This window comes from Eucyclogobius newberryi, unplaced genomic scaffold (genome assembly GCF_026437365.1).
Source record: "Eucyclogobius newberryi isolate DKJ021-1_F unplaced genomic scaffold, fEucNew1.0.hap1 SCAF_13, whole genome shotgun sequence".
In the NCBI taxonomy this organism is placed as follows: Eukaryota; Metazoa; Chordata; class Actinopteri; order Gobiiformes; family Gobiidae; genus Eucyclogobius; species Eucyclogobius newberryi.
Window position 1 is genome coordinate 28,924,643 of NW_027315757.1, and position 27,300 is coordinate 28,951,942.

At 38.9% G+C, this 27,300-nt stretch overlaps 1 protein-coding gene across 3 annotated transcripts in view; it reads left to right on the forward strand.

The window, feature by feature from the left end:
• LOC140358462 (mitochondrial import inner membrane translocase subunit TIM16-like) overlaps window positions 1-27,300 on the forward strand; it is a 98,911-nt gene that overhangs the window by 9,545 nt on the left and 62,066 nt on the right. For all 3 annotated transcript variants that reach the window (XM_072443312.1, XM_072443309.1, XM_072443310.1), the window contains exons 8-9: window positions 18,025-18,108; window positions 18,191-18,273. In XM_072443312.1, the coding sequence (XP_072299413.1) occupies window positions 18,025-18,108; window positions 18,191-18,273 (167 nt within the window). The remainder of the gene's footprint in view (window positions 1-18,024; window positions 18,109-18,190; window positions 18,274-27,300) is intronic.

The window sequence follows — 27,300 nt, forward strand, 5'->3', positions numbered from 1 at the left end:
GAAGCCACAACTTTTTCCTCTCAAATTGTTTCTGGGAAAAGTTATCCCAAGAGCTACAGAGAATTAGAGCAAACCACAGGTTTCATTTCCCAGCTAATTGAAAAAGCTATTTTACAAAAGGCAAACATGCACCTGTGCGTGCAATACACAAATGTGTCGTTTTGTAAAGCCCACATTAGATTATTTAATGTAGTATTCAGCTCATATGTTGTTAAACCTGTACATTATTGCCAGGAATACATCTTCTCTCTTAGGCCTCATTCAACGTTTTGACCTGATTTAGTCTCAGATTAACTTTACATTTGGATTTAGACAATGATGTACATGCTTCACTGTGGTATCAGCCATATGACTAGGGCTGCACAGTTAATCACAAGTAAATCAAAATCAATTATTTAGGTAATAGAGTGAAATAGAACCTCTGCTAATTACAAAATATCAGGCTATTTAATGGAGAATATCTGCTAACCCTGTAGTTTAGATCCCTACAAATGTTCTGAAATGCATAGGAATGTAATATTTAATAGTTTGGAAGGTATTATTTCGGTCTTTTCTCAATTGCCCTGGATGTTTTCAAACTAAATCTTGATTTGAACTCATAAATCGCAAATCTAATAGAAATCTCAATATGTGTCAGAAGAATCAGAATTGCATGGATATTGTCATGCACATATTCAACATTGACCATTGACATCCTTAGTTGAGTCAAAGCCAGCTCCATGTCCACCGTGGTCCCTCTCCCTCTTGTGTAGTGTGTTCTGTCTCAATGTGTGACCATTTCTGCACTGGCTCCTGCTTGAGCCAGGTGGGGTAAATTTAGCCCCTGATTATAGGCCTTCCCTTTCTGTATTTATGGGAAATAAGAGTGCTGGATAATTAAGGTCTTTGGACAGTAGTAGCAGAAAATCCTCCATCTGTAATCAGGACAAGTATGTGTATGCAGACTGCTCTGTTTAGGCGGTTCACGTAAGGAGAGGGTGCATTACTCCCACTACAGTATCACATTTGTTTTTCTCTATCTGCCTTGTCTGTCTTCTTTAAAATTCAAAGTTGGTCTAAATACAGAATATGCACTGTATAGTTCTGCCATTTGGCATGTTCTCGAACAAAGACTGCTGAAGGAATTCAAATCTGTACTCTTCTAATACTTAGGTTACTATAGAAATTAAACATAATTTGCTAGTAATATTATTACAGCTGCGATTGATATGGCATCTAGTCTTACAATTACTTTCACATTTACTTTTGATAATGATGTATGCTAAATGTGCCTCCCTCTAAGTCGTTTTCTTCTCTTTCTTCTATCTCAAAATCTAGTCTGTGTTTGGCCATATTATATGTTTTTTTTACGTTCCTGGATTCTCGCCATAACCTCCCAAAACTGGTCTCATGTTGTCAAATGAGTTTCTTTGACGTTTCTATGCAGTCCAGTCCACTCCAGCCTCCACCCTGTTTTCCCGCTCTGTTCTCCATAGCTCCAATTCTCTAGATAAACAGACACGGTTAACCTGCTGCTCAAAGGACAAGGGGTTTTTGTGGGTAGGGGACACGTGCCTTCACTGTGTCATCGGTCTTTCCATACGCATCCTTTTCATCTATTCCTAATGTCTGTGTTGTTTTTTGCTTTGCTGGATGTATAATTTTGTCTTTTGTGTGTGCTTTAAATTACAGTGCTGAAAATACCCCTCATAGTTTTGGGCCCGCGTTGGCCCTGCAGCCGAGGATCTGTGGTCAGTAGCAGAGGTGGGAGACAGGAAAAGGGGAATATTTTGTTGGACTTGGAGGCCAGATTCTTACTTTTTCAAAATCTTCTGCTGCTTCGGGTGAAATTAGAGAGGATCTCGGGTTTGAATGGTTTGGATATCAGGAGAAAACGGTGTGGTCAGGCCAAGGAAAAGCGCAGCTGTTTTCAAACCAGCATAGACAGAACTTTCTTATTTTTAAGAATTAAGAAAGGAAATGCCTGGTTTATATAAGATTTACAAAGCAACTACAACAAAACAATTCATTATAAGTTGAGATGAGAGAACCTTTTTGACAATAAGGATATTATTTATTAAAACGTCTGTTTCGCACCTGCCTAAAACCTTAGCCACCTTTTATATAATCATTCAACTGGTCTTTTTGTCCAGACATAATATACAACACTGATTATTTTGTGCTATCTGTGAGCTAGTGGACTCCTCTAATTGGAAAAGTGTGTATTTGGTCAGTGAGTTGGGTGTACCCGCTCATATTTCTCATTTACAGGCAGAATAAACCAGCAGCACCAGGCATGGCGATGTCTAAAGTACCGGTGTGGACTCTGGCAGGCAGCACAATGAAGCTCTTTGACCGTTGCACAAGTGTTTAGTTTGTCTCACAGATGTAAGCCCAGAGGGGCAGTCGAGAAGGAGCAACATTCACGGAGGTGACGGGGAATGGAAAGAACTAATTTTCAGAGTGTTGGACTCAGGTACTTTTGACTGCGGCGCAAGCTGGATACATGTTTATAGTTTACATGTCATTTTATCATGCAGGGTTAAAAGAGAAATCTGTTAACACTTTAAAAAATAAAGCACATGTTTAAAGGCATTTTCTTTTCTTTGAATAATTAAATACTTCAAGGATTTCAAAGTATTTTATTTTGACGTATTTTAATATTTATCTTATCTACATTTTTAACTTGGCACATTCTTTTTTCAGTGTTTCTGGTCAGTTTTAATGAGCTTAAGCATTCTTTAAGTTAAGCTGATGTCATTTAAGACCATGCACCAACTATAACTACTTATGTTATAACAACAAGCTATTCTTGTGGTTTAAAAATAGTCAAAAAGAAAAATGTCGGATCATTTACTCAACTTTCCCCAAATAAGTCAACTTCACGGCAATGTGGGCCTATTGAAATGAACGTTATAATTATATGATAATAATTTTATAATATGTATAATATTTGATCCAGGCATTTTTACAAAAACGGATCCAAATTCAATTTTCTGTCTTACTAATTATTTTCCCCTCACAGAGTCACTGTTCTTGCCAGAGTACAGAATACTTGCCCTGGCCATGCAGTAATGTTTAATGTTTTCAAGAATGTCTAATACTAACAGCACAGGGGTATGTAGTCAGCATTGTGCAATTTGAAACATAATGTCCAAGAATGTGTCGGTCTTTCTCAATAGTGGACTTTTAAATTCCAGATACAAGCATATAAAACCAAAGCTGCTACTCCTTATTTCTTTGTGCAGTACATTCAGTATTGCCGCCAAGTTTGTTTCATGGTCAGTGTGTTGCAAGTCCTCATAAGCTGCTCATGAAAGCCCTTGCACACAGGTTCATACCTACAGGTGAACGCTAGTTACAATCTTTTAGAAACGAATTCTTACTACTTGTCATGTCCCTAATGTATTGCAGCAAAGAAAGCTGTTTTGTTAATATGACCCTTTACTTTTAACATTGTTTCGTCATTGGCGAGGGAAAATTCCTACATTTTACAACAGTTTTCTCTCTTTATGGTACAGTTGTTCATCCAATCACCTTACTCTGCCTCAAATCTGTATCTTTCTCCAGCAAACCCTGCTGTGCTCTGAACCTAGTAACAGCCAAAAGTATAACCAACACCAGATGTGTTGGCACCATTTTGCGTTTGCTTTCTTGACTCTCACTTTCTCTCCGTCTTCCATCTACCAGCCCTTTGCTCACCGGGTTACAGATCCCAGTGGCAACCCCGTGTTGGCCAGGAGAATATGTCCTAATGCGTGACCGGTGCTTTGGAAAGCTCTGCAAAACAGTGGCACTAAATCTGAGGTTTCCGTTCAGTGCAATTTTTATGGGCAGATTGGGTCTTTTGTTAAATTAACACAGGCAAAAAGTGGGTTGTATCAGATTGAATTGAGTTAAAATGTGGTGGTTATTTTGCTCATGTTGATGAAAGTCCCTTTATTGATCATTTGCATCATATAGTTACATTTCAGGGAGATTTGTTTACATAGTTCTTAAAAAGCCCTCAAATAGCTAAGAGCCCTTTGAGTTGGAAGGAAGCCCTCATATCACTGGTACCTAAAGAGGGGAAAGATCGACTTGACTGTGCCTCATATAAACCAATCTCAATTTTGAATGTGAACTGTTGTATATACACCTCAATTATGTCCAAAAGAATGGACTCCCATGTACTCTAATTCACAATGATCAGACTTTATTAACAAACGACAAACGCAATGCAACATAAGACGATCTTTACACATAATGGATCATATACAAAAACAAAAGAAAAGTACAAAACAAAGCAGTACTAATAACTTCAGATGCTGAGAAGGCTTTTGACTCTGTTAGCTGGCCTTGTTTAGTTAAAGTACTGCACAAATGTCAGTAAAAGTATTTGGGGCTCTTTACGACAATCCAACATCAAGCGTTAAAGTTAACGGTCACTTGACAGACCCACTGACTCTGGAAAGAGGGGTGAGGCAGGCATATATTTGATTTAAATCACGTGTTCTGGGACTGTCGTGTTGCACAAAAATTCTGAACAGAAATGAACAGGGCATTGCAGACACCATCTGCGATTAATGTAACGCCATCACAGACAAAATGGACAACCGACATCATTATCGACTTACAAAATAAAAAAAGTCATGAATGGAAAAAGTTAACTTATTGTTGTTTAAAAGTACATGATATAATTTTGTACATAAATATACCTTTTTATGTAATATAGGTGTGTGAAGGGTTAGTACCACAAGATATTTAGTTTTTACTTATTAATGCTTAGTAAAATCTTATTCTTATATAACTAAACACATCTTAGTAGGTGCTAACCGTGTCCAACTAGTCATTAATCAACTCCTAAAGCTCTGAATATGCTCCTCCATTCCAACAGTGATGTTTTGATCATAAATAGTAATAATGCAGCTGCTTTGCTCAAACAGACCCTTTCTTCACCCACTTCTTCTTTTTCACACTTATTGAACAGTGAATTTAAACATCCATCTTCTTCTGCTTATCCGTGACTGGGTCGCGGGGGCAGCAATCTAAGCAGGGACTCTCAGACTTCCCTCACCCCAGACACTTCCTCCAGCTTTTCCAGGGGGAATCCAGAGATGTTCCCAGGCCAGTCGACTATCCTGGGTCTTCCCCGGGGCCTCTTCCCGGTGGGACCTGCCCGGAACACCTCCCTAGGGAGGGGCCCAGGAGGCATCCGGAACAGAGGCCCGAGCCACCTCAGCTGGCTCCTCTCCATGTGGAGGAGCAGCAGCTCTACTCCGAGCTCGTCCCATGTGACTGAACTCCTCACCCTATCTCAGGCAGTGCTCAGCCACTCTGAGGAGCAAACTCATTTAGATCAATTGCCCCCTACATGACCCCATTTTCATACTCTCCATAACTTTGGTTAAAAAGTTAATATTTAATGCCTGATAAAGTTTCTTTGTGCCAGGTTTTACAAGGGCTGGGTACTATTACATTTTGGTTGAATGGTTAGTACATTCCTTTCTTTCATAATGCATATTCTTTCACTGCCTATGAACTTCCCATAGCACTTTTTCAGATTCCAACAAACTTGATATCGAACGGGGAAAAAAAATCTATCATGTTTTTTTTTGTAGGTATTGTTGTACCCAGCCTAAGATATGATGTCAGTTTGTTTCAAAAGGTGGAGCTAAATTGAAAGTTTTGCCGGTCGAAAGGCAGCTGCAAGTGCATGTGCTGATCCTGTGTGCTGAGCGCTCATTAGTGCTGTGGTGACGGTGTTACGGCTTCAACCTACAGTAATTAAGATCTACATGTGGTAGACACCTGGAGCTTTAACAGCAGATGATTTAACAGTACTGCTCCTTCACCTTAGGAGTGTCTTCATACATTAAGCAATCACAAGTTTTATTACTATTTGTATTGTAATGGTGAGACTGGAATATACGCTTGAAAGTAAAAACTGAGCAAATATCAAGAATGATGCATGCTTTCAAAACTCTTTGCATAATCTTTTCATATGAGAGGAATGCTGCGAGATTTGTGTTTAAAATAAATCAGTATTAATTTAGCCATGCGCAGCTCCCTGGTGCCATGACCCCTGTTTGCACTCTGTTTTGAGCCGTCTGGCTTTAATTATTGGCATTGCTTTTTCCTATGGTCTTTTGATTGTAAAAAAGGAAATTGCTTCGCTGTCTGGAAGCTTTTTTCTAAAGCGAAGCATGGCGCAAATTTGTCTTCTGTTGACATTCTGTTCAGCTGTGTAACGTTATAATCATTTGGGAATAGTTTTGTATATTGCAAAGTGTAGGCCTTTTTACATTTTGAACTGTCAACTTCTCAACTGCTTTTGGTAAAACAATCTTGACGTCAATTGCAATACCAAGCGGCAGACGGAGGCAACCTGTCGAAGTGTCATGGCAGAACCGCAGGGCCCACACGGCAGGGAGGCCGGCTGCACAAAGCCTCATGGGAAATGAAGTGCTGCGTGGACTACAGTGCATCTGTGGGTCTGTGAGCTGACCTGAGACTGACCAAGCTCTGGTGCCATTTCAATTAAGCCAGTGCTTTCTTCATATGCTAGTCTCATCAAAAAGGCTACGGCTAAAGTTAATTTCAGTTCAAGCTGCCTTTTTCCCAGTTATGGTTGTTTACATTACTAGGTTTTTGAATCTTGAAGTAAAATGGTTCTATATATTTGTCCTTAATAATGTCATTTTAACACAAAATAATAATACATTGTTATCATATGGTTTTATACTAGTTCTGATAAAGCTCAAGATCCTTCTAAAACTGTTCAGGAGCAGGTCGGTGTAATTCCTCAATTGTCCAGGGTTGGTTTCTTGACTAAGTTTCTAAGTTGGTAGTCTGGACCATGGACCATTTCGAAATTCCCTCCAAAAATCATAATCAGTCTAAAATGCTTGTCTCAGAAGCTGAACTTTAAACTATTTTCTGCAATTCTCTGGAAAAACGTTGTCCAGTTTGTGACTTTTACTTTTACTTGTGTATCTAGTTTTGATACTACCAGTACTTTTTTCCTTGATTAACATTTGATTTTTCATACATTTGACAACCCTATAAGAGAATGCTAATGCACCATTGCCTAGAGGTAGACTTTTAGGGTTAGGGTTATATGATCACATGTTTTTGTTGACCTGAAAGTAAACAAGAAATGTGGGTGTAATGAACACCCTCGTTTCTTGCTAATATTTCACTTCACTGCCAAACATTAAGGCACCAATTCCTAACATACAGAGAAGCGAGTATGTTGAAGCTGTCATAGAGGAAATAACTGAAAAAACAGACCGAAATCTGGCTCACACATGTCTTATAAACAACATTTCACCCCGCTCCAAAAGCCAGCGCAGCTCATCTTTTACTAATTGAGCTCTTTGGCGAACAGGTTCTGCTTGAGTTTGTGGTTTGATGGCAGAGTGGAAGTGGGCTAATGCTGTTCTTAGTCGTGGCATGCCCAGGGTGGTGGTTGGAGTTTGTTTGTTAGTGACTCCACTGAGTTCATTTGTCAGGCTGTCACTGAGTTGCCTGGTGCTGTGCTGTTGAGTATACAGTATGCTGGTGTATAAACTGTGCCTTGGTGTGGGCTAAATTATTTAATCACAAAGAACAGTCCTCGCATGGCACGTTCACATCCTTATTGCTACAGTACACAAACAATACACCCCTCAATTATCACTTTCTGATTATAGCAAAACAAAATGATGTACGTTTGAAACACATGATGAGCGCTCTCCATTTAGGCCAAAGGATTTTGCAATGATCCGACATGGAAGTAAAGCCACCTCCTGCTAGTCCACATGCAGTAACCTTTGAGACTTTCATATGAACTACAACTAGCATGAGCGTTGCATGCATTTCAGAACTTTGCAATACATACTCTTTGTAGAGGTCAAAACTACAGAGCTGGTATAAGAGAAATCAACCTCAGCAAATGCCTTTCTGGTCAAACTGTCAGGTCAATCTTGAATTTATCACATTTCAATCTTACCCGTGATACCGATATGGCTTATCTTCAGATTTGGTTACTGTCCTTCAATGTGATGCACAGCCAAGGTTGCTTGTACGCCTTCGCGTGGAAGCATTTCCTGACCTGAATTATAAATATCCACATAACATGTTGACTTTATATTTTACTATTATTCACCATGTTGAACCTGGCTAAAAGCAAATTCCCAGTTTGTGAATTTTGTTCACTGATGATGGCAATAAAACTTTTTCCAATTCTCTCCAGGTTAAAAGCTCCTTAAGACATTCAGACTGTCTCCTGCCTACACCATCTACATCTACATACTGTCTACACTCCAACACTGTCCGCCTGTAACTACAGTTTCTAATGAATCCACAAAAAAAGGCATATCTTTGTAGAGATAAGACTGAAAAATTTACATATTTCCCCTTTAAAGTAGTTCCTGTGTCATAAACAATGTAATACATGCAGTAGTTTAAGTAACAGACGCCACAGTACTGATATATGTGATTTTCACTTCACCTGTGGTCAGGATGTTTTGCCTGATTGGTGTAAATTATTATTACACACAAAACGTCATAAACGTAACATGCTTTGCGCACATGTTCTGCGTGCGCTACTTTTTCTGCACAGACGCGTGGGGGTGCTTTGAAGATGTGAGGGTCCTATGAAGTGGTTTTAGGGCAGGGAGCACAGTCAGCCATCTGTATCCATTACTGCAATGAGACAAACGTGGAAGTGACAACAGTCAACGCTGGGTCAACTCGAGATACAGGGTTTTACAAGCTTATTTCAGGGCGTCTGGGCCACGCTTTAGCTGATAATAGAAGAAGAATACAATAATGTCTTCTTTATCTTACTGGAGCAGGTCTGGTGAACAGATCCTGATGAGTTGCGGGTGTTGAAGTTCCTGCCTTTGTCAGCAACTTTGCATCTCCCTCTCTCTGTCATTATAAGGCCGTATGTTATCCCCATGGATCTCTGTTTGGATTTGAGAGAACCAAGCCACAAGTGCAGCATTGAATATTCATCTCCCCAACCCTAAACCACATAAGAGGCACAGGAGATCACCAGACATTTGCTTCATGAATCTCTGCTGGCTCTTTGCTCTTTGCTGACTTAGACTTTTTGGTGAATCAATCAATGGACCTACTATGTGCTCTTTGGTTTTTGCCTCGTAAAATTATAAGAACTTTCTTGATCGTGGTTTTAAATTTCTCTTATTAATGTAACAGATGATCATAGTTTATCATGTGATGTTTTTATAAGCAGCAAACTTTAGTAATGATAAATTATTCTATAAAATTGACTCTGTTTTGTTTTTTTGCATGGCCCCAGACTGTCTGAACTGGCACGAGCTACAGTATAAGACTGTGGAGGCACTGCCCAATTTGCACAGTGGCTCAATAATCACAGCCCTGTTACCGCTTGTGTTTTATTTCACTTACTGAGGCAGTTTGGCTGATTCTGTTCGACCGCATCTAAGCAGTAACGCTCTGTAAGTATTATGATTTTGGACCAAATGCAAATCTCACTGTACAATATTATGGCAGTAATAGCCCCAAAAATCCCTTTCCTGAAACCCACACCCATAGTTTACACTTTGAGTTACTTTAAGTTACCTTATGTAAAACATAAATCTGTGAAATACCAGCTTTATCTGTCCCTGGCCAATTCTAGTATGTACCCAGTCAACATAAACTAAATTCAAAGTATGATGTATATGTTGAAGTATATGTCATCCAGGATAATCTTCTTCATATTTTTGTACATTTTTAGAACAGAAAAATGTGTCATAAGTATTTGGAAATTAATCCAAACAATCATTTGGGAATTTTAGACATAACTTGTTCATGGCATTTGAAAATTGTCCACATAAAGTACATTTGCTGCAGTGTGGAATATTCTAAATGTTGCCAAATCATTTTAGTTATTGATACAGCTACAGTTTGCACAAATAAAAAACGGCCACGTACTAATTACAAATCCGTGTACGGACGTATCATTAAATGAAAACCCCAGCCTTGTTTTATTCAGAGCCTTGTCAGCTCATCTACTGGAGAACTGATTGCTCACTAAACCCCCTTTTCCATCCACCTTTTCCACCCCATGATTTATTTTTCCATGGGGCAGAATGAGTCCTGGAGCTCGTGTTTTTTGGGGGGGTTTATTTTTTTTTCAGCTCTTTAAAAACACTGTGCAGCGTCTTTGTGGCGGGCTGTTGGCGGTGGACTGTCTTGTGCTGTGAACTCTGCCAAATTTATGTCCAGCTCCCCGCTCTATATATCCATCCACTTAATTAAATAGTGAAGCTGTCTGAATACCTTCTCTTATGAAAGGCTGTGGAAACGTGTGAGTCGACAGGTGCTGTGAATTCTGTTTACCAATAGTGCTTAAATACTAACAGTATTTTGTTTTTCAGTAAAAGTTATTAATGGTCAAGAAGAAAATGTCATAATATTGTCTAGAGTGAACTTTGCACATCTTTATACTTAAGACAGAGGAATAAACAATGCTCTGTTTTATTTTCATGAAATTAGTAGTTTTTTGTTTGCCTTTAGTTTGCCTCCTGAAGTTTAAGACCATGGAAGTTGAGAGAGTTTTGATTTTTCTTCTTTGTAGATGTTGCACATTCTTTATTTATGGCCCTAAAACTTGACTTTTGCACAGACTTTAACTAATACCTTACACTTGCCATTACGCCATGATAAATAATGATGTAAATAAGAGTGTTTACTTTACCATTATTATGAGTATTATTTTGTCCTACGCTAGCTGTTTTATTTTATTTTATTTTATCTTTATTTTTCCCCTCCATTCCTTATTAAGAAATGAGAGGTTCTGTCTACAGGAGTTTTGTTTTTTAAGAGTTTTTGTTTGTACGAGATCTTCTATTAAGAGTGTTTTTTAAAACTTCCTATAAGTTATCTGTCCTTTTCCTCTGTATCTACCCGCGTTGCAACAACAAAATTTCCCCATGTGTGGACAATAAAGGCATATCTTATCTTATCTTATCTTAAAAACGTGTTTTCGTAAGTCAGAAGATGGGTTGTGATCGAGACCTATTATATGGGAAGTGTTTGTACGATGTGTTTGAGGAGATCCTGTCAGACTGATCTTCCTTGTACATAAAAGCAAGACTCTGTGTGCTAAACTTATTCTTGTGCAACTGTATCCTCTCAGGCTAGTAACGGAGGAGAGAAGAAAGAGTAGAAAAGATGAACTAACTCCAAACATCTGGAAGTCTTCTGCACGTCCTATGGTATCTGGATGCTTTATTTAACCACAGTGCATATATTGGTGTAGTCTGTTCCTTTGGGGGGCGTCAGGTCAGGTCTGGTTGTTAAAGCATATCAGTATTGTCCCATTGGTGCAAAACTTATTTCAAGCCAAAAGAACAAATGTCTGCAGACGCTAAGAGCATGAAGACAGTAGCAGGCTGAGAGGTTTTCTGTCCAACTCACTTCAATTAGTGTAATTTAAATATATATGTTATTTTTATTTTTTTAGAAATCTTTTTGGGGGGTAACAATCGCAGATAATGTCACTGCATCACCTGCCCTGATTGGCCAGAACTCTAAACAAATTGTGGTTTAAAACAACTTTAATTTGTACTTTTTGCTTAAGTACAATTTTTGCAGCAGTACTTGTACTTTTAGCACCTCAGAACACATTTTCAGTATCTTTTCACCAATGCAAATTTGAATAACAGATATTAAACATACATTTGTTTTTTGTGTCAATTAAGAAAAGTGCTGTTATTGTTCCTATGTTTTTCCAGTTGTATATTTTCCTCATGACAGAATAGGGAAAGTTTAAATGCAGGAGTAGAGTTTGTGACCTCACTTTGGAGAAATGATTGATGGAAAGTAAAGAATGAGATTAGGTTGTTTTTTACAGTTTCTGGCCTTTATGTTGTTAGTCCCAAATCTGCTTCTGAACTTTCAAAATGACATTGACGATGGTGAATTCCACCCAAGTTGAAATGGTCCGTGAAGTCGGAACAGGAAAAAGAAAAGCCAGTAATTGCTTAGAAGCCTAATTACGGAAAGATGAAAATGAAAGGATCTGGTTTGGGGTGATGAAAGCGGTGAAGCCACAGTTATTGATTGGAGGAATGGGAAATCACAGTTTAAAAAAGCAAAGATGAGTTTGGACAGTGGAAAAACAGGAGGGAGAGGAAATTAGGAGCAGGTTTAGAAGAGGGCGTTCTAATGCTTTCAAGGGCAAAAGCTAAAATATTAAATCCAAATGTATATGGCTAGAAACTGTATCATTTAGAGAAGTGCAGAGAAGAAACTATCATTTTCGGTCTACATTGCCAAGGACTATTTTCAAACTGAAATGTGTCTATGTATAATATATGGTGTGCGACTACAACACTCTTTGAGCCACATTCAAATTCTGTACAAATATCCAATTAAAAATAATATAATACATCTTTAAGGACAAAGTAACTGCAGAATATGTTGAAAATGACACGATTAAGTAAATTTCAGTTGATGCTTGGTGATGGATGTCAACGAAAATTGTGTTTTAAATTCAGTTTAAATGAGCAAAAAGAAACTGCAAGAATATCTTATGTAATCAGCCCCTTTTCTCCACATGTCAAAAGAAAAACTAAGTACCATAATTATGTACACGCTAGAAGAAAGGACATGGGCAAACAAATAAATATAAAGACACTTATATCGTGAAAATATATATCATGTTGTTCATCTTGTCTCCAAGCAATTCATTTCCTCAGTCAATAATTGTGTTCTATATTTATTTATTTTATCTTTTGTGATGGAGTTTTGATCAACACAAAATCTCGGCTCAATATTTACACCACGGTAATTAGTCTCACATGTAATATTTATTCCATGGTGTGAGTAGGTCATCATGCCAATAATTACTCAATTACGTAAATAGGACTTTGGTGTAGTGAAAACAAGTCCGACAACACTGCTAAAATACCTTGAAAACGGTTTGATAATTGCATGGCTTTAGCTCAAGGACTATTTGGATAAAGAAAACAAACCATGCCCTATCTATCCCTGCACCAATAGTGTTCTCATTGTTTAATTCATGCTCCCCCCAGTATCGCTGTGAGACGGTGAGAGCGTGATAGTTCCCATATGTGCGCATGGATACCTGATCTTCGTCCTGGTGGGTGAATCAACATTCTCTGTTAGTGACACAGATGTGCACACCGTCTGTTGTAGTCCACAAGTTGAATAGGGGGGAAAAAACAGGAGAAAACCGAAAGAGATGGAGTGATACCTCTTTGTTTATATTGGGACAAGATATTTAATAGAGCAATAAAAGCTAACTGGCCAGACTGCTTGGTGTACTTTCTTTGTCTGCCTCCGTCGCACAACGATCATTCCTTTAGTCCCAGTGAGATTCATGAGCATCATTGCCAAGTCTCTTTTACCAACAGATTTACACTATGCTTATTATATAGTCATATTTTTCCACGCGTTTCCTTAAAAGTACCATTTCTAGATTAGTTGTCTTGCTATTACTTACAAGTGACGTTTTAGGGATGTCGAGTTTATTATGTGAATCGATAATTGTGATTTTAAGTCACAATATAATCATAGAAATAAGGCATTGTGAGAATTTAAAGTAAAAATAAGCCATATAAATTCAAAATATACTCCAAAAAAATGTGAAGTGTATTATCTGGGTGTTTGTGGCCCGTTAACATTAGTTTATCATTCAGAAACTTTGATTTTGTAAAGCTACATATTAAAGGAATGGTACTAATATTAGACAAAATAGAAGACAATTAAGGATTTTGTTTTGCTGAATTGTGAATAATCGTAAAAATGTGATGCTTCTTCTCACAATAATTTTATGAAGCGATATTACATTTTAGTTATGTCTTGGTTAAACTATTGGTACTGGTTAAACTTTTACTTGTTTAGTTCTGATTTGAGCCTAGATTAATTCTGATGTGCGTAGACTTGGTTCGGTCCTGTTCCATTCCCGCTTTAGCCCTGGTCCAGGCTTTGTTTTGTTTGTTGCACCTACTCGTTTCTGTGAATGGGGAGATTAAAAAGTCACTAATTAGGTTTTGTTCCTGCCTCCATTTAATTAAAAAAAAAAAAAAAAGATTCAAACACTGCCAGGATTTCCAGTTTTTCATTCCATTATCCAAATCCTAAAATGACTTTCTGGAGTTCATTCCCACGATCTTTACATGCACCTGTCACACTCTTTCCAGGTGGACTGTCATTGCTGCAGGTGTAAGTGATTCTCTACACTCGTATATTTTGGTCAAATCACGTATCACTCGCAGCGTTTCTCAACTGTTAGGCGTTTCTGTCCTCGTTCTACTGCAACCTGCTTTCCTCTGTCAAAACTGATTTGTGTGAAGTCAAAGGAGTTCAGGCTGGAGTGGTAGGGGAGTTGTAGGTGGACGGGAGTAGGATTTATGGCTGGGGAGGACAGGTGAATACAGTGGGCGATATTTACAGTGCTGTGAAAGTACAAGATGGGTCTGAGAAACACGATGCCCAATGAAAGATGTGCAGATTAGATAAACAAGGGCAGAGCAGAAAAAGGCCAAGACATATGACTAAGTCTTCCTGTCTCACTAATAAAAACATTTACTGTAGTTAGCTGATTACATTTTCGACATGGTGAATAATATTTTTGTATTGCCAAGATCTGTGAATAAATGGAAGCTGCAATTTACTCCTTAACTACTGAAGCCTTTGTGTTATTTATTTTCATTTTAAGGGATGGACAGAGCTTCTATTTACTCTATGTAATTTATTATTGCTAAAATGTCCTTGTATACCGACACAATAATCAATGATAAAGAAAATAGCTTTTTTTTTTTTTTTAAAGACTTAATAGACTTTTCTTTCTTTCTTTCTTTTAGAGTTATTTTCAAGACTAAAACAAATACAGTTTATCTGATATTATAATTTGTCTTATACTTGCTCTAAAGATAATTCAAAAAATATTCTGGAAAGGTCAAATTTAGTTTTATTCTGTGATTTGTTTTCAGTATCGATACTTTTTCAAATGTCAGTCGTGTTTCTTAGTAAAGAGTTTTACTTGTTTTCAACAGCCCAATACCTTTAATCTTTGTTGGTGGATATACAATACCTTTGCAAATCTTTCTCAGATGTTTATGTGGTAGAGTTTTAACTCCCTCAACACTTTTCTTATTATCATAAAACGCTGCAATGGCACGATCATTTGCTTACGGCGCTGGAGCAATAACTGTAAATGAAACATGGGAAAATCTGATCTTCCATCATAGCATCGTGATTGATGTGTGTGATGTCGGTGTGGATCAGTCGCGAGTGGTAGGGGGGTTCCAGGTGAATTGGATTTGAATTTATGACCGTGGAGGAGAGATACAGTTCGTAATATATATATAAACAGATGTCCAGATGTCGTGTCCTCTTGCTGGCCTCTTGCGGTTATTAGAAATCATACTTGAAAGTGTTTATTGGGAATAGCAGCGGAAAAGGGGCAAGGCGGCTTCTCTTCTTGCAGCCGCTACAATTGTTTCTTCACGTGCTCAGAGTTCCGGCTGGGCAGTGACATCATGGCGGCGTGAGCTCGGCACCGCGCAGAGACATCAAAATGGCTTTTCCTTGGAGCTGGCCGACTTCCATTTTCAAAGCCCTCAGGGATGCTGTAATGGCAAAAAATAAGTTTCTCAACTCAACAGCTGGGTCACAGAAAGGTGAATGCATTTTAGTGGTTGTTTATTATTCCCTTGAAATTGCACTTGTCACTGTATTTAGGTAGGAGTACTTTGTGAGAGTGTTTGAGTGTATAATGTATGAGGACGCATTCCTTCCCCCCAAAAAGCAAAAACAGTTTCTGCTAAGTTGTTTTATCAGGTTAGTAGAATTATAATCTACATATCCAAAAGTATGGTTTTATGCTAATGTAATGCAATCAATTCTAACTTCAGACAATATTAATGAAGTGGCATCTTCACTTTGTCTTGTCCCTGGAAGGAAAAGACACAGTAGCTCGCTGTCTTCTTTTCTGTTTACACCAGTTTAGCGCTTCCCTCTGCGCCTTTCTGATCCATGGCATTAAAAAAAAGTTTGAGTTCACGCTGGACATCTTCCATACATCTGGGCTGCTATTCAACTGCTTCACTTATAAGGACCGGACAAGCCAAATCTGAGTTCAGTTACCTGCATTAAGTACAGCTCATGAAATATGATCTCGAGTCTCGACTTTGGTGTTTATTTCATCCGAGACTTATGATCAACTCGGTCAGTGCTTGTGGTGGGAATAAACTGGGAGATATGAAAGGAATGCAATACAAATATATGAAATATTCTTGACATATTTGTCTGCACATGTTTGATTTGCAATCGAATGGCATTAACATTTAAGGGAGAAATATCCGACCATGAAGAAACAGATGATATTCCCAAGCACTCCGGAGACATAGCGTGCGTCAACTTTAGGGTTTGTCAAAAATGACTCATCATAAAACTTAATTTTACAAATCCTAATGAACTCAACATGATATTTATAATGACAGCAATCCCAAAGTGAAGGGAGGCGACTCACCAAAATGCTCTCTTCCAGGAAAATATGACGTGGTATTCATCAGCGCCTGTAAACATACTAAACATGACTGTTGAGGTTTGCATTGTACACAGATCTGCTCAAATGTTATGATTGTAGCTATACAGTAAATAATATAGCCAAGCGACATTTTTTAAATACTTGACATTGCTGTAACCTTAAATTCACAGTGACAGATCAGGTTCTCTATAATTTGTCATGTGTAAAGTTTAACAAGAAAATGAGGCGACACACTTCTTACACGTGTGACGGTAACTTATCCTCGGGCTTTGTTTTACACGCATGCTACCAAAAGTTGCCTTTGCCCTTAAAATCACCGCTGTAATCTGCCAGGACATTTTGGGCTGATCGCCAAAGAAACCTAATAGCTTATTCTAACATCAGTACATGGACTAAGTGACAGCGGATTTAACATATTATGAATAAACGATATGAGAAGTAAGCTAAATGCATGCTTCAATAGCTTTTAAGTCCTTGTTTACGCACATTCCTCACTTTAAAACACATGATTGGCCCATCTTATCCTCCCGTTCTGTGCTTTTTTGCTTGCCTTATTATTGTACGGCCTTGGTGAATAGTCTAGTTGTAAAAATACAAAAAATCTATAGAAAATTGACACACTTTTTAAATCCTTTGTCTATTTTGTAAACTCTTGACTTACGTGGAACACATACTCACACGTCATCACCCTTAGTTGTCGTCGGCCATTAGTTCTGACACATGCCATTCCACTTTGAAGACCCCCTTTTCTAAACCAGCCCGAGTGCTGTTTAACCACTCGACTATTCTCCACGGAGACAATGAAACTGTGTCTGAGGGTGACTGGATGTAAAAACAAGACGGGGCGTAGTGTCATCGTTGCGGTAACTTAAGCTGCTCCCCGGGCAGAAGTCACCTTGTCTGTTACATCAACAATAACAACTGTTGCTTTCACGGAACAAGTCCTGGTTTGTCATGGAAATACTCAGGGGAATAGTTTTGTCTGTCTCCCCAACCCCAATATTGTTCACTCATTACGTTATTTAATGGAGCTCTACAATCCATACAACAACTTATGGTTTCAAAAAGTAGCATTGTTGAATGAAAGATTGTTTAAAGGGAAAATTAAAGCTGTCACATGAGATTAATTTGGTAGAGACATTTTTGCTACTATCCCCATTACTTAACAAAGCTTCAAAATATGTAAAAGTGTAATCTCTGTCCATCGGTTAAAAGCATCATTGTTAAAAACTAAAAAAAAAAACATTATGGTAATGAGATCTCAATTCTTGCCAATGTCAGAGAAGTGTAGGTTAAATTTATTCAATATTAAATTCTCCCAAAAGTATTATTTTACCCACGGCTTATACCCAGGCCTATATATGTTTTTTATTTTTTAAATCTTATGTTTTTTATACTCTGAGACTTTAGAGTCTGTAGTAATTGTTTAAGAATCTATGGGCATCTTTTTACTTATGGGATCCACAGATACAAATAAAGCATCCTATAGAAAATGACATAGAGCGACATTGTACAATCTTGTTTTTCAGAGTACGAAGGGTCTTCATAACAACAAAGACTCCCGGATTCTGTGGACCAAAGAAGATCTTCTGCTGACCACTGGTTTTGACATGGTAATTGTGCCAGTTTACTTCAGTCTTCCAGTGGTTAAAATACATATTCAATAATCTGCTGTATCGTGTGTAATAATCATAGATGCGTGGCCGTGAAGTGAAACTCTGGGACAGCCGGAAACTGACTTCCTCCATCAGCTCTTTGTCGCTGGGGACGTCCAACGGGTGAGTACATCGGTGTGACTGTGCCTAAGCGGGCGCTGCTGTTCTGCCACGCTTTAACGCTGGCACAAGACGGGTCTTTAGTTCTTCAAATGTTCTAATATTGTTCATACTGAAATGAACTTCCATTGGCTTAAATTGTGTTAAACAACTTGAACTCATATCCTGAGACCAGCGTCAACATACTCTGTTTATTTGATCCATCACATCTAATGAAGTTGGAGCCGGAAAAGAGTCCAAGAGATCTTCTGTCAAATCCAAATGTTGCATTTTAGCGCTTTCATAAATAATCTGTCCTGCCAAGTATTTCCAACCAGAGCAGTCTGGACAGAGGCTGCTTCAAACTCTTCTGAGTCATTGAATAAAACTGTATTAAAAATGACTCAAGTACATGGTCTGAATCTTATTGAGTGATTCATTCTATATTTTTACCATGCTGGAAAATCATTTGTAGAGACTGTTTTCTGTAGCGGTTGAGTATTTATTCAGCTGATAGTTTTCTGCCAGTGTCATTGGAATCTTTGTGTGATGCCAGCATATTTTTCATGCAAATGGAAGATATTTGAAACGACATTCCTTTGCGTCTTCAGCAGGACTAGCACTATTCCCCACATGGTGCGCACCACATAGGGGCTGTCATTACGCTTTAATGGTGTGGACAAAAATCCCAGATGATGGTGTTATTTAGTTATTCAATTCTCCTTGGTCTTCTCATGTTTATTAGGTGGCTGTTGCAATTTTGTGGTTTGTGAATGTTGCAACAGAATGTCCCAGGAGAGTGAAAGATTTCTACTAAAATATTGTTGACAAGGTGGTTGTATGGACCACTATCTGATTGTATGTCACGTCTACGTACTGTATATGTCAACCACACACTGAATGCTTGAAATAATATGCTTGGACCTATTTGCCAATCTGTATTATTATTATTATTATTATTATTATTGCTATTTCAATATTAGATCACCTTCTCATGAAAGCAGAGGTGGTAGTACTCAGTTACATTTACTACATTTACTAGAGAAATTGTACTTCTTTGAGTAACTTTCTGACACTTTACTTTTACTCCTGTTTGAGTCATATTTTTATTGAAGTAATTGTCCTCCATCCATCCATCCATTTTCTGCCGCTTATCCGGGGCCGGGTCGCGGGGGCAGCAGTCTGAGCAGGGACTCCCAGACTTCCCACTCCCCAGACACTTCCTCTAACTCCTCCGGGGGGATCCCGAGGCGTTCCCAGGCCAGCCGAGAGACATAGTCTCTCTAGCGTGTCCTGGGTCTTCCGGAACAGATGCCCGAGCCACCTCAGCTGGCTCCTCTCGACGTGGAGGAGCAGCGGCTCTACTCCGAGCTCCCCCCGTGTGGCCGAGCTCCTCACTTTATCTCTAAGGGAGCGCCCAGCCACACGGCGGAGGAAACTCATTTCGACCGCTTGTATCCGCGATCTTGTTCTTTCGGTCACTACCCAAAGCTCATGACCATAGGTGAGGGTAGGAACGTAGACCGACCGGTAAATAGAGAGCTTTGCCTTTCGGCTCAGCTCCCTCTTTACCACAACGGTCCGATGCAGCGACTGCATCACTGCAGCCGCTGCACCGATCCGCCTGTCGATCTCACGCTCCATCCTTCCCTCACTCGTGAACAAGACCCCGAGATACTTGAACTCCTCCACTTGGGGCAAGGACTCCCCACCCACCTGAAGAGGGCAAGCCACCTTTTTCCGGTCGAGAACCATGGCCTCGGATTTGGAGGTGCTGATTCTCATCCCAGCCGCTTCACACTCGGCTGCAAACCGTCCCAGTGCATGTTGCAGGTCTGGGTTTGATGGAGCCATCAGGACAACATCGTCTGCAAACAGCAGAGATGGAATCCTGTGGTCCCCAAACCGGACACCCTCCGACCCCTGACTGCGCCTAGAAATTCTGTCCATAAAAATTATGAACAGAACCGGTGACAAAGGGCAGCCCTGGCGGAGTCCAACATGCACTGGGAACAGGTCTGACTTACTGCCGGCAATGCGAACACAGCTCCTGCTCCGGTCATACAGGGACCGGAATTGTCCTCTTATTTGAGTAAAAGCTGTGGTTCCACTGTGAGTTTACAAGTCTAGGCAAGGCAAGGCAAGTTTATTTGTAGAGCACATTTCATACACAAGGAAATTCAAAGTGCTTCACAGCAGGAAAAATGCATTCAAATCACAAAGAAATTACAGAAACAGAAATACAATAAAATTAACTAAATTAAAAATTATCAATCCAACTGATTTTCTAAACTAATAAAATCACAAACAAAAGAGAAGAGTGCAAAGAAAAAATCCTTTCAGTCATATGCGCAGCTAAACAAAACTGTTTTTAGCTTAGATTTGAACATTGTCAGAGTAGAAGCCTGTCTCACATCTTCAGGAAGACTGTTCCAGATTTTAGCTGCATAAAACTGAAACGCAGATTCCCCATGTTTTGTCCTGACTCTGGGCACCAGCAGGAGGCCGGTCCCTGAGGTCCTCAGAGTCCGAGATGGTTCATATGGCACTAACATATCCAAGATGTACTTTGGTGCTAGGCCATGGAGAGACTTGTACACAAGCAGAGCTGCTTTAAAGTCTATTCTCTGAGCCACAGGGAGCCAGTGCAGAGACCTGAGAACAGGACTAATGTGATCATACTTCCTGGTTCTAGTCAGGACCCGAGCAGCAGCGTTCTGGATGTACTGCAGCTGTTTTACAACTCGTTTGGAGAGACCAGTGAGCAGGCCGTTACAGTAGTCTAATCTACTGGAGACAAACGCATGGATAAGTCTCTCTAAATCTGGTTTTGACACTATATTTTTGATTTTGGCAATGTTTTTTAGATGGTAAAAAGCTGCTGATGTTATTGATTTGACGTGTCTACAAGTTTTACATTTACAAAATTAAATAACATTTATGTTTCTTGCACAGCTCCTGCAGATCCTTTGAAAATACCAGATTTTGAGCATTAGTTAATACTTTGTCCTTCTATTAAAGTAACTTCGAATATAGATCAGACACTTTTTTTTTCACTGTTACTTTTAAAATGACTTTTTCTTGAGTAATTTCTTGGACCACTACTTTTGTACCTCTGCTTGTATTAATATTATTTTACCTGAGTACAATTTTCAGATACTCTATGCACTTCAGCAAAACAGTGCATATGTATAATGTATTAAACTCAAAAAAACATATATTTTTTTAAATTAAATGGGTTAAATTTGCTCCAGACTTTGAAACTGGAAATAACAATTTTAATAATCTTATCCAAAAATCAGTCCAGAGGGTAATTACATCCAAATGCTTGTGCCACAATCATCTGATAATGAAAAATGAATAAAAAAATACACATTGTGGGTTTGTGGCATTGGCAAAATAAATTATTATATTAAATTACATGTCTCCAGCAGATAAATAATACAGAGCTAAAATTCTCAATACAAGAAGCATCCAGAATGTCGTCAGAAACAAACACTCTCTCTGGGACTAACTTGAATGGGAAAAAAATTATCACCACCACTTCCAATTTATATTGTGTCTGTTAGTATTGGCCAGACATGTGTTTACTTTAAAAATGCCGCCAATGCAGAGATAATAAAATAGTTTGCTGCTTTGAAATCACCAGTCAACAGTGTGTGAACGATCTTTTTAAATCATGGTTTGGAAAGGAACTTGAGAAACAACCCTTTGTTTTTCACTTTGGCTTTTAGTTGCAGACATTATTCAGCGTATTTCCTGGATTGTGTTGTTCTCAAGAGGCCTGAAGGCAGCTTTTGATGCTCAGTTCACGGTTCATTCTTTCTATAGCTAATTGTTTTTCAGTTCGAGTGCTTGACTGTGACAAACCTTCTGTGGAAAATAATGAATGGCCCAATCAGTGACCACTTCTAATGAGTCCTTGCACTTTGAGACGTCATGATATTAAAATATATTAAACTAGTGTAACGATACCTGCGAGAAGAAGCAAGACTCCTATTATTCACAATTACTGACTATAACCAAACAACCTGGAAATGTCTCCTTTTCTCTATTTATTATTCCCTCTAAAACATTACAATTCCTCTGGTATGTGCCATGTGACCAGCTATAGAACGTCAAACTGTCTGAACAATAAACGAAAGCTAATGTGACAAAAACAGCCAACGCTTTACACACATTTTTACTTATTTTGGAGTATAGATTGAATTTAAATAAAGTTACTGTGACATGAATGATCACAACATCCCATAGTCGCACTCGATAGATTAGACGACCAAACGTTTTGAGAGTCTAAGGAAGCGTGACGTTTGAATCAACCCGTTTGTCGTTTTATGTTAATCTGCTTTGAATGAAAAAGCTCACTGTAAATGCAGTGTGTCATTGGAGCCGTGTGCTGGCGTGTAGGTTAACATGCGCTTGTTTCTTTAGGAGTGTTGCACTACATAAAACGGCCGTGCTGCATGAGGTTGTGGGTGGAATATGATTTTGAAAAGAATAATACGGGGCAGATGTTTTGTTGTTTTTTCCAGTTAAGGCTGAAATTGAGAAGTCAGAGGGAGTGGTTGGTGTTGGGAGGGTGAAGGCTGTTTTGAACTAAGTAGAGGTGCTCACTACTACTGATGTATAAATGTTTCCACACAAACTCGACGTTGGAGAGCAGTGTTGATCCTTCATCCTCCTCCATCTATAAACTGGAATCGTCATAATCCATTTTAATTGGGCTTAAGTCAGTGGCAAGCAGTGAACTTTACAAGCTGACACGATTGCAACCAGCTTCATCAGATGTATGCTTTATGACAATAGTGGTGCTCAATTTCAATACACAGAAACAGTATTTTTGATTGACGTTACTGGGAAGTTTAGGATTAAGAGGTTAAAAGGGCAATGACTGTTTTAGAGTGAATGATATTAGACTAGTGTCCAAAAACAGATAAATATATAAATGTATCAATCATTACAATTGTAGGGGCATTGAGTTTTGACTAATAACATACAACTGTCACACAACTAAAAACTCTCAAACAATAGCAATTTCTATACAATTGTGGCCAAACTATTCAGGAAATGTCAAATTGTCCCCTTTTTTAGTATTGATATCTGCTCAATAAAATATCTAGCTTTGATAACAATTTTAGTATAGATTTAGTATGTGGTTTTATCCTTTCACAAGCCTACACTATAACAACTGGACTCATTTACTGTTTTCAGCCTCATGTAACGCTTGAGAAAGTTTGGCTCCCTTAATTATCCCGAGTCGCTTCTAATCTCCTGCTAGTTCCCTCAAAGCATGCGAGTGGACATGCATAACCATGTGCATACTTTACTTTGTGGCAAACCGTGTGCTTTTTCCGGCATGAGGCTGATGAGAAAGGATGGCTGTGACCTGGTGCCCGGTGCTATCAACTCTTGCGCTATTGGAAAAGACATAAGTCCGATCCCTGGAGATTTAGCCTTGCTGTTTTCCCAACCTAGTCACGGGTTACGCAAAGAACTATCCCTCTGAGGCCGACTCTGCTGACAGACCCATAGCTGTGGCGTTAGCACGTGGACGGATGGGAGTGCCCCAGGTGGAGAGCACATTGGTTCCACACCCTCACTGTTGACTCTGGACAGTATTCCTCTGTGTTTTTCAACCAAGGTCGTGCCGGAGAGCGAGGACTGCGCAATGGGGTGTAATTGAGCCCAACTCCCTTTAATCAGATGGATTGGAGTACGGAGGCCTGTGTCCCAGAAAGGCCAGGCAGCTTTTAACAGAACAGTCCCCCCTTTCTCTCACCCGGAGCCCAGGCACTAGAAAATCAGTCCCAGATGAAGGGCTTTCCTATGGGGATTAGGTGCAGCTGCAACACGGCTAACCAAACCTAGAAAAAAAAACGTTAAATTGCTCTGAATTGTCAAACCATCATCTGACCTTGTTCCTTTCTTGGAGGGAGTTTGTGGAGAGCTCGAAGGGGCATGTTTAAGAGAAATCGCCAATCCTCACATGATCCAGAGGTCAAATCGATGGGTCCTTCTCTGTCTTTGGGGGAAGGTGGAGATGTGACCGCACACACTTCGTCAAAACAACCAGGACTATACGATCTGTCAGCTATAACATGGCGTCTGGATTACATTAGACGTTGGAGGATTTTGGTTTGTCGTTCAGTGACGTTATCTTGACGTTGCAGTCGTTGTAATAAGAAATGTGTAGTTTAGTATCGTAGTAGCTTTTGTACTTTTACCTCTTTGTCAATTTCCGTCATAACTGTCCTTTATTTAGTTTTTAGTCAGTTGGTTACTTGCTGTCAAAAGCTTTTATAACACTTTTTACTCCTGCTTAGAATATAAATATAAATAGCTTCTTTTTTCATTTTTGAATGCACAGAGGAAGTTGTGTCATTGTCACTTAGATCAATTACAAGACAAACATACTACTGCCCACTGCCACATGAAAATAACTTCACCAAACGACAAACTAAAATCCCCAAACGTCTCATCTAATACAAACGGTATGTTTTAGCTGTCAGATTGTATAATTCAGGCTGTTTTGACGAAGTGCGTGCGGTCACAACTCCTACCTTCCCCCAAAGACAGAGAAGGACCCATCGACTTGACCTCAGGATCATGTGATTATCAGAGATTTTGATTTGTCGTTCAGTGGAGTTATCTTGATGTTGTAGACCAGGCATGTCCAAACTAGGGCCCGGGGGCCAAATGCGGCCCTCAAACCAATTTTTGTTGGCCCTCCAGCTTCCTGCTATGTTGGCCCAAACAACAAAAAGTAGTACTTTTTACTGTGAAATTGGGAAAATTCAGGCATATTGATGTTATACCAACCTAATATTAATATTCTAGGTCTAATTAAAAGGTGTGGAGGCTCATCGCAATTATGTCAAATGCAAAATTTTGAATGATTCACTTTGTCATTCAACAAATTCGACATTGTCAAGTTGTTTGTGGCCCTCTGCCCCGTTTAAGTTTCAAAATGCGGCCCTTGGTGAAAAAAGTTTGGACACCCCTGTTGTAGAGGGAAGCAGTATGTTTGTCTTGTAATAAGAAATGTGTACCGGTAGTTTAATAGTAGTTTACCAATTCCTGTCATAACTGTCCTTCATTTATTTATTGTTTTAAACTTTATTTTACCAGGTGAGCACACCCTAACCCTACAAGGGTGACCTTTACTTGAGGAGCAAGGTGTCTCATTTTAATTCAGTGGGACTTGCTGTCAAAAGCCTTTATATTACTTTTTTACTTCTATAGTACTTTTTTACCTTACTTTTTCTTTAAAAAATCTTCATCATTTCAAATTTTGCATTGCTTTAAGTGACAATGACACAACTTTCTTTGTGCTTTCAAAAATGTAATATTTCAATTTGCGATATGGCTAGTCTTCTTTCGTTAAACTCAAGCAATAATATGTTGAATTGAAAATGGGTCCTGTGTTTAAACTCTTCCTAATGGATTTTTGCAGTGCTGGTAAAAACAGATGGAACTATGAGGAGCGCTTGGTAGAATGCAGTAGATATACAGTAATTTGCAGAGGTTTTTGATTTCATCCCTCAGGTATGCACCCGGCCCTCCAAGAACCACTGGACCCTTTTATATAAAGTAACCACATAGGAAAAAAATAAGGATAACATAAAAAGTACTTTCTCTTCCTCTACCTTTTAGCTGCGTCCTCCTTTCTAAACCATTCCTCTTCTCTCGTTCCATCCACCTTTTATTTTGCTTTCATGGTTGGAACTTTAATTTCATGCAGACGGCGCTGTTGAGATCATTTGTCAGAGGGAGCTGCTCGGCATTACGGAGCAGATGAGAAAATCTTAATGTTGTTAAGGTAATTGCGCTCAAAATGTGGATTCTTTTCCTAGGCGCTTGATTTAATCTGTCTCGGTTTAAAAACTTTGAGGCAGTGTCAGACTTCACTTTCCATTTTGTGCTCGCAGCTGCATAGGTTAGCCCCTTCCAACATCTGGAAAGATATCTTTTTCCTTTTATTAAACATTCTCTGGCAATCCCATTTGTGCGCTGCACTCGGCTTTGCCCCCTCCTTGGATGATTTCAACACGGCTTGATGGGACTGATATCCGGTAGCAGTCTGATAGAGAGGTAGAAGAGGCCGAGCTGGCAGAGAGGGCTGGAAAAAGCACCTGGCATGAATCAAAACTCACGGAGGCAATTCCTGGGTGCAAAAACAGCGATATTAGGTATCGTAAATTATTAGACAAGAACTGTATTGTTTGGCATGTGCATTTAATTTGAGCAGACCCTGATTCATAACTAGAGCTCTGTATAAAAATAAGTGTTGTATACATTTCTGTTTTATCTTATGACGCTCTTAAAGGTCCTAAAAAGTCCTAAAAAGAGTGAAAAAGTTAATTTTCAATGGTTTGCACTTATTCATCACTTAACGCATTCCTGTCGTTCTAATTATTGATGAGTTACATCTATGGGTTTGTTAACTATGAGTTTATAAGCATGTTTCAGTAGAGCGGTGTTAACTGGTAAGGCTAACAATGCAGCAACACTACTTTCTGATTTTTGGTTGGTAAATCGCTTTATTATCAGATTCATTGTTATCAGATTTTACAATATCTGCATTGGAGCAACACAGATCTTATTACGTAAAACATTTTGCCTATTCAGTTTTTTTAAGACCAGACAAACCTAACATTTATGATACAAATATTATAATTTTTAATAACCAATACGCTTATTAACGTTATATAAGTGTAGTTAACTTGTTGCAAGTATACACTACATTCATACTTCAGGGACAAAAAGAGAATGGTCAACAATCCTCAGAAATGTTCAATTCAATAAGAACTATTTTATTATAAAAAAAAAGTCATTTCCTGCAATTTTTATTTTTAGACCTGAAAAATGTAATGAACATTTCAAACAAACAAGCCTATTCACTGTTATTTTAATGCCAATTATGCCTGTTTTGTTTTACCTAGCAACAGCACTATGGGGTAAAACTGTGGGTGGGCCTTGAGTGCATCGAGTCACGGTAAACCGTGACTCGATGCCCCCCACTAACTGTTTATAATTCTAATCTGGTTTAGC